Source organism: Podarcis filfolensis (assembly GCF_964270895.1).
Source record: "Podarcis filfolensis genome assembly, chromosome: 1".
NCBI classification, from domain to species: Eukaryota; Metazoa; Chordata; class Lepidosauria; order Squamata; family Lacertidae; genus Podarcis; species Podarcis filfolensis.
Window position 1 is genome coordinate 46234904 of NC_139604.1, and position 19589 is coordinate 46254492.

At 38.9% G+C, this 19589-nt stretch overlaps 1 protein-coding gene across 3 annotated transcripts in view; it reads right to left on the reverse strand.

The window, feature by feature from the left end:
* The window catches only part of SLC15A2 (solute carrier family 15 member 2), a 77023-nt gene that overhangs the window by 16649 nt on the left and 40785 nt on the right, over positions 1 to 19589 (reverse strand). For all 3 annotated transcript variants that reach the window (XM_083585096.1, XM_083585097.1, XM_083585095.1), the window contains 9 exons: positions 19241 to 19323; positions 17158 to 17244; positions 16095 to 16184; positions 9191 to 9235; positions 7549 to 7581; positions 7232 to 7320; positions 6285 to 6366; positions 5234 to 5359; positions 3118 to 3282 (listed from right to left, as the gene is read on the reverse strand). In XM_083585096.1, coding sequence (XP_083441222.1) covers positions 3118 to 3282; positions 5234 to 5359; positions 6285 to 6366; positions 7232 to 7320; positions 7549 to 7581; positions 9191 to 9235; positions 16095 to 16184; positions 17158 to 17244; positions 19241 to 19323 — 800 coding nt within the window. The remainder of the gene's footprint in view (positions 1 to 3117; positions 3283 to 5233; positions 5360 to 6284; positions 6367 to 7231; positions 7321 to 7548; positions 7582 to 9190; positions 9236 to 16094; positions 16185 to 17157; positions 17245 to 19240; positions 19324 to 19589) is intronic.

The following is a 19589-nucleotide window of genomic DNA, read 5'->3' on the forward strand; positions in this document are numbered from 1 at the left end:
TCCTTTACACTTAACTGTAATGACTTTTGGAAGAGGGTTTCTTCCCAACCTTTTCACTTCCATGTCTATAAAAGGCCTTTGAGTGCTGCATGGCTTATATTTGGTAAACAGACAATAAATTGTAAAAGGAATAGTAGATAAACATGATTAATAATGAACAACTAGTTTGCAAACAGTCCACAGCAGCATTTCCCTTGATAATGAATTCAAGCTGATTAGCCTCTCACTAGCGGATCCAGCCAGTTATTGGTGCTAACCAACAATGATTAATTTTTCAGGCAGTGGCTGTGATGCCATCAAATATATGGAGATGCTGCAGCAATCATTCTCCTACTGAATCCTACCAAACAAACAAAACAAATAACCAGTCTTGCAAAAGCAACAGGGCTTAAACTGAAAACAAGCCCCATGCATATCTCCTAAGAAACAGACCCACTGAGTTCAATGGACCTTATTCCCAGGTATGTGTTAGTTGACTTCTGTGATGTCTCGCTAATGAACAGGGGATGCAGAAAAAAATATGTGCACATCCTGATGTCTAGTGGCAGCTTTTGCAAGAGCCTGAGAATAGAAGCACTGAGGGGCAAATGTCTGTTTCATAAGAACATGGGAAATAAAATGAAAAGAGAGGCATAGGTCCAGGGGCAGCTGCAGACAGTGAGAGAAAGTTGGGAGTCATGGGGAGAGGAAATAAAACTCTATTGCAGAAATAAGACCTCTGACCTTAAACTCCTGTCAGGACTAGCTCTATCATTAGACTCAGCCACAGAGGATACTACATGAGCCACTTGTTGAAATAAAAAATGACTGCCAGCCCAGTCAGCTTCTGTACTACATAGAAAGAGGGAATGGCATCTGGTTGTTCCTTGCCTCATGAATCAAAATGTCCTGCACCAGCCCGGACACTTGTAAACATCTTTAAGACTGCATGCATGGTAAAGGTAAAGGTAAAGGTAAAGGTAAAGGTAAAGGGACCACTGACCATTAGGTCCAGTCGCAGACGACTCTGGGGTTGCAGCGCTCATCTCGCTTTATTGGCCGAGGGAGCCGGCGTACAGCTTCCAGGTCATGTGGCCAGCATGATTAAGCCACTTCTGGCGAACCAGAGCAGCGCACTGAAATGCCGTTTACCTTCCCGCAGGAGAGGTACCTATTTATCTACTTGCACTTTGAGGTGCTTTCGAACTGCTAGGTTGGCAGGAGCAGGGACCGAGCAATGGGAGTTCACCCCGTCGCAGGGATTTACTTTTCTGTTGCTAATAAACAAAGGCAAGTTTTCCATGGGGAGGATTTCAACATTGTGTTAAGGTGATAATTCTGAAAGGGCAAATATTTCAGCTTGCCAGGCAGAATGATCCTCTTTCCCCCCTAGCACAGCCCCCCACCCCTGAGACAATTTTGGGGGCAACACAGGGGGAGTAGCTGGGAGCAGGGAGCCCCATTGCAAAGTGGAAGTGTTTGTGCAGGGAGCCAGCTAATAGGTCTCATTCATTGAAACTCTCCCACAGTATGGTACTTACATCTTTAAAGAGTATTACTATTATAGAATGTTTAGGTCAAACATCAACATCATATAGTTCAACCCCTTTATTTTGGCCTGATTCCCTTGCCCATCATCTCTTTATAGAAAACATTAGCCTATCATCATGCAAATTATATTGTGCAAGAAGCAGAGAATAGCAAAAGCTGCCTCATCATTAAGTCTTTGGCTCTGGTTTTGCTGCTTCTATGTAGATTTCTGCAGAAAGAGAGAAGTTTGCTTAATCATGTGGCCTATTCTGTCAGCTTAATGGCTGTTCTGTTCATTTGCAAAGAGCCTAGAGTCTAGAGAATTTGCGTCTGTCGTGAAAACAAGGAGAAATTTAAATCACAAACACAGGGTTCATTGTCAATTCAAAAACTTATATTTAAAAAAAAAATGTAAAAGTGATTTATTGTAAGTGCTTTAGTACTTCCAAATGGCCAATGTAACTCTAATGATTCTGATGGCTTTTGGTACGGTCATTTTGGTGGCTTCTATTCCAAATTACTATGGTGTCGTGTTAGAGCAGTGATTAAACATATCTCATCACCTAATTGATTTATCCAATTTGCCATTCCACAGCCTCTTTGCAAACTTTATTTTATGTGAAATACTTTTGGAAAAAAGTTTCTTCTTGTCCTCTACTCTTTTTGTAGGGCTTTGCCATCCAGTAGGTCTTATTCTGATCTCCCATTGCAGTGTTTGGCAGCTTAAATTGGGTCTAGCATCTCAAAAGCTATAAAACCACCTAGCAGAAGTGATAGCAGAGGCAGTACCACTTGTTAAGACATCAAAATTAATCGTAAGTCCCTCATGAATAAGTAGATGAGATAATGAACTAGTTATCTCTTACTAATTGCATTGTGATATCCGCTCAATAGATGCTATACTTTTCATTCTAGGATGAGAATTGCTTCCTATTTAGAATCTGTGAGGCAATCTGCTACTATGCCTACCAAAATCAAATCATAGCTTTGGATTCCAAGGAACATGGATAAATTTTTTGGAAGTTAGCCCTTAGTCTGGGAGTAGAACTAAGCCAATTTATTTTCAAAAGACATTTTTTTCTGAGAATTTTTTTCCTTATCACCAACCACCTAGGGGGAAAAGCCACTTTGACAGATTTTTCGCCAAATATTATTCACCATTTTTATGGCCCACCCCACCAATGCTTCAGAATGACACATGGACCAGGGCATTGTTGGAGACAATGGAAATGATAGCTAGGCTAAAAGAAATCCTCTTGGGGTGGGGTGGGCGGAAGCTAGATGCTGTGCTAGTGCTACCTTTAAAGCAGATCACCAGTCCCAATAATTTTTTGGAGAACTTTTCGCCCTGGAGAAATTTGGTGAAATGGTTTCTCAAGCTATTTCCCCATGGATACAGGGAAGAATTTTGAGAGGCCATTTGCATGCATCTCTAGTCTGGAGGTACAAAACTTAAAATGCAAAAATTAGAAAATGGGATGATATCAGGTCCAGCACATTAATGTTCTCTGCTTGTTGGCTGCAAACTGAAATCTTCCTTACAGGATTATGTAGGTTGTTGGATTTTCTCAAGTATCTGACATTGCCCTACTCAATTTCCTCACTTACTAAATGGCTTGTTAGGCTTCTTTCCACCTTGTAGACAATTAAGCTGTACACTGACTTTTCGTGGGCAGTAGAATTAAACATGAAAGATGATCCTTGATACTGTATCTTCAAATGAAGGTTTTGTTGGCCATCTCTCAGAATCAATTTGGTGTACTCAGCAGGATCCTGAGCAAAATGAAAGAAAGAAAACAATATATTCATTGTGCATGAAAAAAAATATTATTTTAGTTCATGTTTATATACCATTTCTTAATAAACCGTGAACTTGCACCTTTGCAGCTGTGCACATGTGCACATCTCAAAGATTTTATGCAATTTGTCAGAAAAAGACTCATGAGATGGTTCATGGGGTAGGTAGCCTGAAAGAACGATTATTAGCATTTATGTAATACTAGAATGTACAAAGCATTTTGTCAATGACCCAACATTCCCATTGAATAGACCAATATTATTGGGCAGTAGCCAACACTCCCATTCTGCTAGAGCAATGGATATGGCTAGCAGAACAGAACTTGGCTCCCCTCTCCCCTGCAGCCCCCCAGCACCCTCAAAACCAGCTCGAAAGGGTTGGGGGATTCAACCCTTGGTGCTGCCTTGGATACAACCCATTGTCCCCACACTGCAGGTATGAACCTATCTGCAGGTTATGCCTGTTTTACTATACAGGTGGGAGATTAGTAAATAGGCCGTTGAATCTTTTAAGTGATCCTATGCTTTTAATTTAAGTTTTTGCCCTTTTGTGGCTTTCCTCTAATTTCTGCTAGAAGAATAGTGATGAATTGCCCCTTGAATGGGTTCTTTAACTTCTTCCTTGTTGTCAGTTCCTGCTCCATCAGTGGAACAGGGATGTTAGTTACTAATGGTCTCTCTCTTTTTCATTTTTATATAGCAAAATAATGTAATTTCACGATGTAAAAAGAAAAAGAAAAATGGAAAAATTGGGACCTAAAACCATCCCATGGGAACAAGAGCAATTTGTTCATGCTGGACAGATTACCCCTGCAATTTACAGCACACACACACCACATCACAACAATTCAGGTTTAACAAAAATCGGAGGACAATACAGAAAATGGAATACAATACTCTGCCAATGATGTCATCTGTTTTCTCTGAAAAGATGAGTTAACTAAGGATGGCAATTTCAGACTGAACTGTTAGTGTAGAAGAAACCTAAGTTTCAAGCCGCTCCGCTCCACTAGCTCTCACATCTAGATGAATGAGGTGGGCAGGAAGTTCAACTTCAAAAGGGAAGCCAAAAAATATAAAAGGTGGACATGACCAAGCTCCAGCCCAGACTTCTTCAATGAATCCCAAGCTTCTGCATGAACAAATCAAAGGAAGAGGAGCGTAAATGATAACACTCCCTCCTTAACTGAGTTTCAGTGGCAAATCATGCAGAAAGCCTGCCAGCTGGATACATTGCATGCTTGAACTTACTTCTGATAACCCTAGAATTATGAAAAAGGGGAGAGAACCAAACTTTCAGCGCTTTTGGTTAACCACCCCATTCTTTATATTCTTCCTGTGCACTTCTTTTAATTTTTCCTGTTCTAGCATGTTTCTTTCAGATCTAAACTGACTGTGACCTATGGGAAACACAGATCATATAAAGAGGCTTTTTGGGGAACATATTCATCCCAGAAGATTTAACCTTTTTTCCCTAATTATAAGTAAATATAGTCAGCCATCTGTGCCTTTTTTGTTGAAATACGCTGGGGAGGATGGGGATTGCTGTCAAAGGCACAGTGCCCTGTAGAAACGTGTCACCGCTCCATATGGTAGGACAGACACAGGGGAAGGAAGGTCAAATCTTCTTGTTCTTCTGAATATATGAGGAAATGGAAGCTTTCTTACAGGAGCCATTATCATAATGACTGAGAAAGGATCCATACAATAATAAATACATAAGAAATGTAAAACACAGAACCAATAATTATCGCAGGGTGTGATAACAACAACAACAACAACAACAACATTGTGTACTGCCCTTCATCCATAGATCTCAGGGCAGTTCACAGCATCTTTCTGTGGTATCTGTCTGTGGTAACTTGGAAAGTTAAGTATTAACTTTGAAAAGGAATGATCTTGCCAAGAAAATAACCAATAAGCTCACCTGAAATGGTTTGATCGGCTGTTGAAATAGGTCATAATCTTGGATTGCCACTTCAATATCACTGTCTGCCAAATTCAGGACCTGAATGTAGCTTTCTTTTGAAACTGGCTTTGGCACAGCATTTTCCTAATGGAAATAAATTGCATAGCTATAATACTACAGTAGGTAATATTAAGCACTCAGTTAGTCAAAACCCCTTTCCCTCCTTTACTGAAGCTGTACAATAGCAACAGAACGTAGCTCTTAGTTATAGATATCTTGATGGTTGGTAGTTATTATAAAAGAGGCATAAAAGACTTTTGAAAACGTTGCTGTAAAAGAGGTGTGTTCCACACATGCACAGACTTTTCCTCTACTTGATAATATATACAAGAATATACATACAGGTGGGTTTCTTTCTAACTTTAGGGCTGATGTTACCTTTTGCGAAGTGATCATCACATCTTTGTGGCCATGTGTCACACTGCACCATTCATGTTTGGAACAGGAAGTGTGTGTGTCCAGGAAGACGTCCTACTCATCTGAGATGAACCAGAAACATCTGCCCATCTCACATGGTCTTCCTGTTCCAAGTATTAGCAGATTGGCATGGGACCCAAGCATGAAGAACCAGCAGCTGCACCACAAAGGACAAGAACTGGACCTCAGCACTGAGTCTCAGGCAACATGCACTTGTTATGAGTTCCAGCGTGCTATTGCTAGGATTATGTCTGTCAAATATGTGCTCTAAAGGCAATATTCTTTTGGAATTGGCTTCAACATAGCCTTTCCTAATTAAAAGAGTATGCCACAATATAATCACAATGATTCCCTGAATTCTGGTTATTAATGATCCAGATTAGATCCAGATCACTTTCTGATCTACAGATTCATGACACTCAATCTCTGTTCCAAAATATGGATCTGAAACCTAAGAATATTTTAAAATTGTGTATTCAGGAGCCAATACCATAAAACAAGTCAAGGAGGGAGGATGGGTAGTGCATTGGTACATAGAGGTAGGAAGCATGTATCTTTACCTCTTTGCTTCATACAGCTGCTCAGCGCTTACCTCTATCCTGAGTTCTACAACAGCTGCAATTGCAAATGCCAGGCCCGCAAGGATCATGCCAGTTGCCATCTTTTTAATGGGTCTGATAGTAAATAAACACAACTTAATTACAAAAAATGTGTAATTTAAGATGAATCATGCAATTCCTCTGAGTCCGAGATCATTGCACATTAAGCCATATGAACAGACAGAGGCTGTTCTTTTAACATAAAACCTCCATATTATATTATTATGAGACTATAACCGAGGCCCATTCAAATTGATAAGCTATTTAAAAAATTCTCTGTGCTAGCAAGTTTCATATTATCTTCCCCTTAGCTCTTCTAGGAAGGAACGTTGTTTGGCATTTAGTTAATGTGTGAAGTGGAGGAAAGCACCACTGATGATCTATCTCCAACTCCCTTCCAGGGCAGCAGACAGAAAAATTGCCTTGGGTTATTGAACTACAAGTGCTGAAGGCATGTAAGAAATAAATTGCACATCTCTCAGAGCACCTATCATGACCAACATTTTCAAAATGTGATATCTGTGCTTGTGTGGATATCCCTTGGGCCTAAATGAAGTGAAGCACAAGTTAGGAGAGTGTTTCAATATGTAAAGATGCTCTACTTTGACAGAAAAATATTGGAAGGCTGTAAAAATACTGGTGCCTCCCACCACAAACCACTAAAACTAGAAGATACTAGTGTTTGCATGCAGTCCCTCTGCTTTGAGGAGATATCTAAAAGCTGCAGTAAAGTCCATCTTTTTTTAACTAGTAGGCCACATTTTCCTAGAACTCACAGGCTATAGAGATTGAAGGAGATTCTCCCTTCTGTTACCTCTCCATCATAAAACTATCCATGCTTGACTAATAATCTTAGACATTTTCAACCTACAAGAGTATGTGCATCCATGAATCTGTACTGCATTTTCTAAATAAAAAGGGGAAAAGTTCAGGTACTTACGTGAAATTAAATTTGCACAGGTTCACCAAGGGGTACAGCCCGAAGTCAAAAACTGGGATGAAGACAAGGATCAAGAGAGGATTTAAGAACTGAAAAACCAAATGATGCATTATATTAGCCATTTATGGTAACTTAGGCTGAAGTCCTAAATACACCATAGGGAGTAATTCACAACTGGTGCTGATGGAATGCCAGGCTACAGTCTGTAATTATATAGATGAAGTGGTTAAACAACGAATCGCTGGTGCTATGCCAGTGCCATCAATACGAGTTCCAACACAGTAGCAACGTGCCCTAGCTGACAACCATTGCCTTACCTGCATCTGGTCAGGTTGAAGGACAAATCCTCCCTGAAATTAAAGGATTGAAACTGGTTAGCAAACAAAATAAGGGAACCGTGGCAGAACTGACATCAGTGAAGCAGACAGCTAACACATGCGGGAGGATGAAAGGAACAATGCTTTAGAAGCAAGCCATCTGCCGAACATAACAGAGATCCCATAGCAGAAAACTTCATTGCATTTCAGACCAAACTGTATTTAGACAACATCTCTAAACAGACGTGGGACTAGCCACAGGGACACACTGTTTGTTTAAGAACAGGACTGTATATCTATTTATGAATTTCATAATGTATCATGAGCATTTGTCTGATTCCTCAGTCATGCTCTACTGGAACTATGTTCTCAGCCCTGCCCTGCTCAGTCGCCTGGTCATGTGTCATGATCCCTGACCTCTGAGACCTTGTAGTGCACAGCAGTGGACACCAATGGTGACAAGATTCAGACCACTTCCTCATGGAGATAACTGTCAGTATCTTATTTGGGGCTCTCCCAGTGCAATGACACAGCCCTGCCACCATTCTTGGACTCAGATGATGAGACCCTTGCAGGACCTCCATCCTCTCAGACTTGCAGAAGTCAAAGACTGCAAAATCAGGCAAGGGCTCTTCCATAATTCAGCCACCTTTCCCAAGAGGCAGAACCAACCACACTATAGGCCATGGTTGCATCCATAAGGCTTCAGTATACTTTAGCTCTCTGCTGAGACATCATCTTCCTATAATAACCTTAGTCAAAGAGAGTTTCAGTCAGAAGTCCAATATCCTATTTTGCCCACCCACTGCATGAAAACACTTTTGAGCTGGCTTTGTCTACCTTGACTGAACATTACTGTTGTTGCTGATGGTAATAATACAAAGCAGGCTGAAAATCATGACAATACAGTGGTACCTCGGGTTAAGTACTTAATTCGTTCCAGAGGTCTGTTCTTAACCTGAAGCACCACTTTAGCTAATGGGGCCTCCTGCTGCCGCTGCGCCGCCGGAGCACGATTTCTGTTCTCATCCTGAAGCAAAGTTCTTAACTTGAAGCACTATTTCTGGGTTAGCAGAGTCTGTAACCTGAAGCGCATGTAACCTGAAGCATATGTAACCCGAGGTACCACTGTACTATGATAAAGTAAGTGGAAGACCATGAAGATGATCGTAATGGGTTTTATCTATTTTTAGCTACTGTTTAATCTAATAATATTTTGAAAGCTTTTAAATACCTGGTTTTACTGAAAAGTTTGATGTTTTATTTTATATATCTGTAAATCGCTTAGAGGGTCTTTTTATTATCAAGCAGTACACAATTTTTGTTAAATAAATAATATGACACAGTAGGCTAAAGAGCAAATGGGAATTCCCTTAGGGACTCTCAGAATCTCACTGAGCCAAAATATATTAATTGCTGGAGGATACTCTCCATATCTCTTCTATTCCATATTAAATTGTTCTCCCATCCTGCCCCCCACTAGTCATTAAGTCTATAATTATTGTTCCGTTAGAGATGCACTTATTTTAAAATCAATAGAAGTGTGACCCTTTATTACACTGCCAGCCCATAATTTAAACTACTGACTTGAATTTGTTTAATGAAGAAATATAATTATCGTGAATGAACCCTATCTACTTACAAAGTCAGCATTCATTTTAGTGGCTTGCAGTGTCCACCTAGAACCCTAAGGAGAAAACAGATCAAAATGAATACCATGGAGTACTGCATGCATGGCCAACATTGGAAAGAAAAGCAATAGCAAATTACCAAAAGGGGCCATGAAATATTGTTAAGGTTCAGAACATGAAAATGCATTCATCATACATTCTTAACATATATAATAATTGCAGTTAAATGAAAGCATGTGCATTTTCTCCTTATCTGTTATCAGAAACAGAACCTTGCCAATTCTTTTCCTAAATGCCTACCCTTTGAATAGGGAGAAAATCCACAGAATCACATTTAGCAAACCAAGAAAAGGCTAAATCAACAGGTAGAATTATGCACACAACCAAGGTAGGAAGGCTGTTCTTAAAAATGGAATCAAATGTAACATTTTCTAAGCAATACCCAGTTCTTGACATGTATATTTCCCACACAAGGAAGTATCTTATTCATACCTTTTCTGATAGTCAAATGCTGTAAGAAACCCGGAAACAATGCTTCTCAATGAAAAGGAAAATAAGTAGTTAGGGATGGATTCATCTTCAAGGGCTTATCTGTGCAATCCACCACATGTCTATTGAGAAGCAAGTCCCACTGAGTTCAATGGAACTTATTCTCATGTAAGTGTGTGTAGGATCTCATCACCTATCTTGATTGTGACAATTGGTATAAATAAATTTGATATAGGCTTGTAGTGTATATGTGCCCCAGGATCTCTTAAGAGGAATGGAGGTGGGGCAAATATATGCTCACTACATCATTGGACTTAAATATCCACATGTGTAGGGATTGCCATTGAAAATTTAAACAGAATGATATGTTCTACAGTGTCTGGCACATTCAAAGAACATCCACAATGTCTATCATTTCTGGGGATGTTTGATTATCTGCTCTTGACGAAAGCTGAGGGACCAATGCATTTTCGCACATTGTTCTCACTACAGGCATTTTATTGCATCCTTTTTTTTTTAACTTCTTTTTATTCATTTTCTATAACCAAACAACAGCAAAGAAAGAAAAAGAAAAATAGCCAACACATACCAAAAAAAGAAAAAAAAAAAGAAAAGAAAAGATCAACCAAATCAAAACACCTAAACCAACCAAAAAACAAACATTAATTAACAATAAATAACGTTTGACTTCCCTCAATCTTGGTTTTGGGTTATGTGAATATTAAATCCATTCTGCAGTTTTTCATTTTTTAGCGTAAACACATCGCAAGGGTTATATTAAACCTACTGTGATTTTTATATCTCTAGAATTTGTTTCCATATATGTTATGAATTTAGACCAATTGTCGATAAACCTTGAACCTTTTTGCTGTCTAATGCTCTGCGTCATTTTTGCCAGATCCATATACTCAAATAATTTAATTTGCCAATCTTTAACGGTCGGGGTATTTGGGGTTTTCCAATTTTGTGCTAACAGAATCCTGGCAGCTACAGTTGCATATTGAAACATTATATAATCTTCTTTCTTAATCTCCTCTCCGATCATTCCCAGAAGGAAGGCTTCGGGCTTTTTGACAAAGGTGTATTTAAGTATTTTCTTTAGTTTGTTGTAGATGGAATCCCAAAATTTTTTAACTTCTGCACATTTCCACCACATGTGGTAGAAGCTTCCCTCTTTAGATTTACACTTCCAACACCTTTTGTCGCCAGTCTTATACATTTTTTGCAATTTCACAGGGGTGATGTACCAACGATACATCATCTTTTCCATATTTTCTCTGAGGGCAGTACAGGCTGTAAATTTCATTCCTTTAGTCCACAACTTCGTCCATTTTTCAAAATCCAAATTATATCCAATGTCTATTGCCCATTTTACCATAACCTCCTTAACCTCTTCGTCCTTGGTGTCACACTCTAATAGCTGATTATACATTTTAGATAGCAGTTTAGTTTTCCTTTCTATTATCTCTACCTGGAACTTTGATTTTTTCTCATTCATTCCAATCTTTTTATCTTCCTTCCATAAGGCATTAATTTGATGATACTGCAGCCAACCTGTTAATTTGCTTTTTAACTCTTCATAAGACCTAATTTTCCATCCTCTTTCCGATCTTTCCAGGAGGTCTTCATAGGTCAATCTCTCACCTTCCATATTTGTTTTTTCGGTAGTTAATATGTCGATAGGGGATAGCCACCAGGGGGTATTTTTTTCCAGTAGTTTTTTATTCTTTTCCCACACTTCTAACAATGTTCCTCTGATAATGTGGTTTGAGAAGCCTTTATGCACCTTTTCCTTATTCTGCCAGAGATAAGCATGCCAACCAAATCTTAAATCGAAGCCTTCTAAATCTAGCAGATCTGTGTTTTTTAAAGTAACCCATTCTCTAAGCCAACAAAGGCACGAGGCTTCATAATACAGTCTCAGATTTGGGACCGAGAATCCCCCTCTGTCTTTTCTGTCCGTTAGCAGTTTAAATCTAATTCTCGGTCTTTTACCTTGCCATATAAATTTAGAGAGAATTTTTTGCCAATTTTTAAATATTGCACTTCCTCTAATCACTGGGACATTTTGGAATAAAAATAGAAGTTTTGGTAATATACACATCTTGGTTGCAGCCATTCTGCCTGACCAAGAGAGTTTTATCCTATTCCAAATATCTAGTTCCTTTTGGATTTCCTTCCAGGTGTTTGTATAGTTATCAGCCATTAAGTTTATATTTTTCATCGTTAGCCACACTCCTAGATATTTTATCTTTTTGCTTCTTTGATTCCCGATTGGAGTTCTAGCTGCCTCCTTAGATCTTCTCCCATATTCTTAACCATCATTTTAGTTTTAGTTTTATTTAACTTGAAGCCCGCTACTTTCCCAAATTCCTCTAGAAGTGCCAGAACTTTGTCAGTACTCTGTATCGGGTCCTCAACTGATATTACGCGTATGCTTTCAGTTTGAATTCTTTCACCCCAATTCTAATTCCTCGTATCTCAGATGTTTTCCTTATCTTATTTGCAATTACTTCCAACACCATTATGAAAAGAAGCGGTGACAAGGGGCAGCCTTGTCTCGTACCCTTTGAAATTTCGAATGTGTCAGATAAGTTGTTATTAATAATCAGTTTGGCTCTTTGATTTGAATAAATTGCTTTGATTCCCTCCATGAAAGCACCTTCTATCCCTGCTGTCTCCAAACACTCTAATAGGAATCGCCATGATACATTATCGAATGCTTTTTCTGCATCGATAAAAATCAATGCTGCAGGAATTTCGTTCTTCTTTTCCAAGTATTCAATGATATTTATTATATGCCTAACATTGTCTTTTAATTGTCTATTAGGAAGGAATCCAGTTTGATCCATATGTATTGCATTTTTTAGATAATTCTTAAGTCTGTTTGCCATTATCTCAGCGAATATTTTGTAATCGTTGTTAAGAAGTGATATCGGTCTGTAATTTTTTATGTTTAATTTGTCTGAGTCCGCTTTAGGTATCAGCATTATGTGAGCATCTTTCCAGGAGTCTGGTATCTTCCCTCCTTGTAGAATATTATTCATTACCTCACATAACACCGGGGCTAAGTATTCTTTGAGGACTTTATAGTATTTGGCCGATAATCCATCTGGACCTGGTGCTTTCCCCAGTTTCGTTCTCTTTATTGCTTCCTAAACTTCATCTACTGATATGCACTTATTCAGTTGGATTTTCTCTTCCTCCGTTATAGATGTTATTCCGTTATTTTCTAGATATTTTCCTATTTCTATTATGTCTTCTTCTTCTTTCTGGTAAAGTTTTTCAAAGAATTTTAGGAAATTTTTCTTTATTTCATTTGGTTCTTCCACAAGCCTTTCTTCTATTTTTATCTTATTAATCACATTTTGCTTTTTGCTTTTTCGTAGTTGCCAGGCCAGGAATTTCCCTGTTTTGTTTGCTGATTCGAAGAATTTTTGCCTCATTGATTTGATTCTCCATTCGACTTCTTGGTTAATTAGCATTGAATATTGTGATTGTAACAATTTGGATGTTTGTTTGGTCTGTTCATCACTAGGATTTATTATTAATTTTTTCTCACAATCTCTTAATTGGGTCAGGATTTCATCTTTCTTTTGTTCTCTTATTTTTTTCCTATGGCTGTTTTGTTGAATTAAAAAGCCTCTTAGCACCGCCTTGCTGGCGTCCCAAACTGTGTCAATATTTGTCTCTTTATTAAGGTTTAAGTCAAGGAAATCTTTTAAGGTTTTTTTGGCCTTCTCAGTTACCTCCTCATTTTCAAATAGATATTCGTTCATTCTCCATCTGTACACACCCTGTACTCCACGCTTAATTTCCAAGGATATCGAATTATGATCAGAAAGGGTTCTGGGTTGTATTTCACATTTTTCAACTCTTGTTACTAATTCTCTTGATACCTAAATCTGGTCTATTCTACCCCAGCTCTGATGCGGCTCTGAGAAGTATGTAAATTGTTTTGTCAGTGGGTTTTTGTGTCTCCAAATGTCCGTCAAGTCTAAGTTTTCTTCAAGGTTTTTAAATGATCTTGGTAGTTTCCCTTGACTCAATTTTTTCTTTTTTGCACTTCTGTCTAACTCTGGTATTGGAACTCCATTTAAATCACCTAATAGGATCAATTTATGAGGCTCTAAATCCAGTAATATTTGTTCCAGTTTTTTAAAAAATTCTGCTTTATTCGTGTTTGGGGCATAAACATTTACCACATCTAATTTTTCTCCCTGGTGGTTAATCTGTATCCCCACGATTCTCCCTTCCTCATCTTTGCATATTAATTTGGGGTCCCCTTTTTCTTTTGCATATATCACCACTCCTCTTTTTTTGTTTATATCTGAATTAATGAATTCAACCCCCAACCTTTTGTTTATCAAAATATGTTTGTGTTTTTTGGCCACGTGTGTTTCCTGACAGCATATCACATCAGCATTCTTTTTCACCAAAACCTTCAGGATTTTATTCCTTTTAGATTTGTCATTTAGTCTGTTCACATTCCAAGATAGGATTTTAAGAGTCATTATCGTATGCGTTTATTTTTTAATTCTTATTGCACGCGTGCACAAGCTTATAATCTAATTTTCCTGTTCCTTGTAGTTTCTTCCTCGTTTTCTTCCTCTTCTTCTCCTCCCACCGCCCCCTCTTCCTCTTTTTCTTCCTCTTCTTCCTCCTCTTCTTTCCCTCTCTCTCCTTTCTCTTTCCCCTTCTCTTTCCTTCTCTTCTTCTCTCTCTCCTCTGTGAATCTCTCTCCCTCTTCCAACCTTTCATCCACTTTCCCAAGTTCCTTCTCGTATCTTCTCAGGAATTTATCAGCTTCTTGGGTATTCATAAATCTAAATCTCTTATCCTTGTAATAGAAGGTGATCCCTTCTGGAAATTCCCATCTATAAGGTATGGCATTCCTTCTTAGGACACTTGCTATTTATCTGTATCCGTCCCTTTTGCGTAAGAGCCTGATTGGAATTTCTTTTCTATATAACAATAGATCTTCCTTCAATTATTAGTTTTTTTTTATAGCTCAATCTTAGAATCGTATTTTTCATCTCAATTGAATTGAAGACCACTAAGCAGTCGCCAGCAAGTTTTTTTTTATTTCACTTGCTGCGTTTTCCCTCTAATTCTGAATGCCTTATCTATCGTGTAGGCCACCTCTTCCTCTTTTATTGCATACTTTACCCTAGCATATGCATTTTTAAATATTTTACTTTGCTGTAGAACTGCATTGCAAAATTTGGAGAAGTGAAAATTTCCAACAGTGGTTGTGTTTTGGTTTGCATAGTGTTGTGAAAAGTGCAGGTTAGGTAGGTTCACCTTTAAATACAAGCTGAATTTAATTTGGTCTCTAATAATATCAGAGGGTTTTTTTGTTCTGTTTAATTGCTTGAATGTGTGCATTTCAGGAAACTTTTCTACTGTCCATTGTACAACCAGCTACACAAACATGTGCTATCCCCTTTTTTGGGTAGTCTAACATCACGGCACAGTGAAAATATTAGTTTCTATCTGTCTGACATTAACCTGGAAGTAACTGCAAGGGTGGCTGAGTTTTTGTCAATAGTATCTCTTAGATACTATTGGCACTATTTAGTGAGAAGCAATTCCAATGAAAATCCTCATTATTACATATTTTACATGGCTGTTTATTTGTATATATTTTAAAATTTTATATATAGATGTTTTATCATGGCCTATACTTGTAATGCCTAATAAAGGTTTGGCAAAGTTAAAAATGCATTAGATTACGGGAAATTGCATTGCAATGATATGTGTTAGGAGGTAAAACTGCATACAAAATTGTGCATGTTTGGAGCAATTTGCTGATGAATTTTCATGACAGCTTTTTTAAAAAAACAGTTCAGAAAACTAGAGAACCGAACATAAGACCGTGAAAGTCACCGGTGAAGGTCACCTTTTAATTTCATACACAGTGGTGTAGTGGTAAATTCTGAAGTGCAGGAGCTAATCAAGGAGTCCTGTGGCACCATAAAGTCTAAGGTTTTTTTGTACCCTGTCTGTATCCCTATACCTAGTTATTTGAGAGTAAGTTCCATTGATCACAGTGGTGTTTACTTCCTGCTGCATAGGTTTAAACTTGCAAAGCACACTGAAATTTAAGAAAAGATCTTCAGCCCAGCTGAAATGTAGCCTTAAGCTTTTTATTAGAAATGAAAACAAGCTTGCAAAGATGTACTACTGCCATTTAAATTGCTAACCTAACCTACTGTAATGCAGAAACCCCATTAAAGGAAAGGACCTGAAAGCCTTATTACTAGCTCAATCACTTGCCAGAACAAAGTGTGTCTGCCAATTACCCTGGTGCTTTACCCAATTATGTCATTGCTCCTGTTCTTTAAAAAAGTCCTGCAGCTGCATTATCTTGATACTGGGGCTGAAGGGTACAGTGAAGCCACACTAGATAGTACTGCACATTACCTGTTGATCAAAGAGAGCCCAGAACATTGGCAGTGGTATGAAGAGAAACAGGACCCGTGTCACCATTTTAACTTCAGTTATCAGTTGGTTCTGTGAAGGGAAACACAAAGCAAAAGGCAATAATGGTTAGTAGGAAAGAAAGGTCTATAAGCAACAGTCTCAGACATTATAATTTTGCTGCATGGAGGTGAACTCTGTGTAGGAAAATATGTGTGTTTTCCCTAATATCAACTTTTATGCTTTAAGTACACCAGTTCTGCAGTTGATGTGTTCAGGTACTTCTCAATCTGTTCAGCTCCGTTGTGGAACATTTTAGATGCAATGACTTTGGAGGCTGATGCAAAGAGAGCTATGCCTATGCATATTTGGGGTGACCCAGTTACTGCAGAATAATCAAACATGGCAGTTCTGGTTATGGATATTTGAGCAAATGTACTGTAAACAATGTGAGCTAATATAGCAAGCACAAGGGAGGAACAAAGAAAACGGGTAGGCAGACATGCACTGCACCAAATCAATGTATCTCAGTATCAGGGAACACACTACTTTTTCAGGTATACACTAAAATCGTAAGGTGTGATTGTGACAAACACATGCCTATAATAGAGGCGCACCAACCACAGAGGTGGAATTGGATGCACCTTCCTGAACAGTGTGCTCATGGTGGCAAACTTGGGTTGGTTCAGATCTAAACTCCTCTGTTCTTGGGTGCTTTGTTTTGGGAGAGGGACAGTTTACAAACAAATTTCCACTATGGCTGATGTTGGGAGCTTCAGTTTCCCTGTATTCACACTACGATTCCCAGGCAGTGTTGCAAAAATGTGTATTCATTTCATAAAGGAAGCACACATGCACAAAAAAACTGAAGTCAATTGGGGGGGGGTGTATTTTTTGTACATTCTCTGAAGACACTTACAGTGGTCTTCAGGAGACACTTGCAGTGATTTTGAATGAAGATGAGGAGACTTGATCCATTTCTACATTCTAGCTGTTATACTCTGAAAGCTCACATCTTATTGGAGGAATATATATTAAAATACTTCAGATCCAAATATTGACTTACTGAGTATTTTTCTGAGGCCCAGTCCAGCCAGTGCTCCCTTTTAGGAATGTGCCGGGATCGATTTTTGATGCGGTTTGTAACAGCAAACTAGAGGGGAATAAAAGCAATTGAGAGATGTGTAGGTTATGGAGTTGCTCCTACATTTGTTTAACTTAGTCCACTGCGTAAAGCCCATTACAATTAATTACATCATTTCTTACACAATCTTATATTGTTTTATTGACCCTATTCTCATGCCATATATCATGAGTGGAGAACCTGTGGCCCTTCGGATACCATTGGACACAAACTCCCATCAACCCCAGCAAGCATATTCTGTGGTCAGGGACGATGGGAATTGCAGTCTAGCAACATCTGGAAGGCCACGGGTTCCTCATCCCTGTCTTAAATCAGGTTTCATCCCTTTCATTGATTCACTGGATGACTTCCACAAGACACAAAGGATATTATTTCTGGGTAATGGCATTTGTTGTATGAATAAGGACTTGGGTTCCATACCCCTTAGTCCAGCAAAGCAAATGATGGCGTATGTGGCATGCTTGATATTGTTCCTGCAATTCTTGGTCTTTTTCTTTTCACCAGAAAAAAATGGCAACATTTAACAGCTGCTGGTAAGTTCCACATATGCAACTCTGTAGTTGACCACATATCTGCAGTGTCCTTTATTTTGGAAATGTTGATCTGGAAAATCTAGATGATAGAGAAAAGTTTCCTGTCCTTGAAAAGTAAGACCAAGTTTCATTCACCCCAACATTCTGTCAGTGGCCCACTGCCAACTCCAAGTGGGCCCCATCCCTGAGAGAGTCCACCTCCTCCTTGCTGCTGTTGCCATTGGCCATTATTTTCCCTCTCCTTCAGGACCCAGAAGGAGAATTCAAGGCAAGTGAAGGATGCTGTTTTTTCCTCCTCCCTCTGCTCACTCCTTGCATGTCCAGAGGAGGCAGATGAACAATGAGAGCAGAGATAAAGTACAGCAGTGTCAGGAGGCCCAGAAGGTCAACAGTAGATCCCTTAAAGGGGCCCAGAGAGCCCTACTCACTGCAGTGGCAACCCTATGTTAATGAGGAGGGTGTGATGATTACTGAGGCAGCCATACCTAGCACCTCATCATCAATTGTACTTCCTTTGGACAGAGAATTTCCATTTATCTGTAATGGCTAATAGCCACTGAGCAACCCATTCCCTATTGAGGTATTTAATCCATTTTAAGAAACCACCTTAAGGCTAGTGGCCATCACCTTCTGGTGATGAATTTCATATGATAATTATGTACTAATGACTGTATGAGAAACAACTTATTTTGACTGCAGTTAATACAGTGCCAATCAATTTCACTGGTTGACCCTGAAATCTAATATCCTAGGAAGGGGAGAATGAGAAAGTGATGTAATATAACCCTTCATACCATTCACAATTCTTCACATGTCCATTGCATCACACCCCTGAGTTATATTTTTCCTAATCTTTTTTTTTTTAAGCCTCGAATGCCATGTTGTGCAAATTGTCACAGTGACCTCAGTGCTGGAGTAAAGTAATACTAAGCAGGATGATGGATGGTAGGGAGCCATTCTGGATGTTGAGCAGCGGAGCCAATGAACGTTTTTGGCCCCAAGCCCTCTGGTTTAGATCCAACATGCAGTTATGCTTTGAGAGAAGTTGGACAAAATATTCCCATGTATTACCTTTGAGTCTGAATGGCTACTTGGCTAAAGTCCCTTCTCCAATCTGAAGCTGGCTCTTGGAATCATTGACATAAAAGCCCTAAGCAGATGACTGAAAGAGTGGAGATAATCAGTATATCCAGCAGGGAGCAGAATAACGTTGGCTACCTGCCCCTCCTCTGCTTCACTGTGTTGATCAGGTATTTTGCCCAGGGCCTGTTTGTGTGCAACATAGAGGCCAGAAGCAGCAGCAGTAGGCATTATTCCACTGCAGTGGAATTTATTTCTAAGCAAAATCTATATAGGATTGCACTGTAAAACTCATATGGCTAATCAATTAACATCAGGGTCAGACATGTGGAAAATATGATTTTACAATCTCAGAGTCATGCATGAAAAGGATATCTAAGAAACACACTTACCCCAATACACTTGCAAATTTCGAGTAAGATATTTCCTTCTGGTGGAGTCTTTTTGTACATTCCATTTCCAGCAATAAACACAACTATAAAAGAAGTGTAGGGAAATGTAGGCAAAAGTAGTTACTGTACATCCAATGTAGCTATGCATCTGCATGAAGAAAATTTCATAGTTGGTCCTGGGGGTACAGGGACCTTTCAGAATAGCACGGAAAGTGGCACAGAGGCAGGATGCACAGTCAAAAATCAGGTGCCTTGCCTTGACCAAGCAGAATCACTTTCCACTGCTTTAGAAATCTTACGAAGAGTGTGTCCATTGAGACAAAGAATGCATTTTTTAAGAAAAAAAATC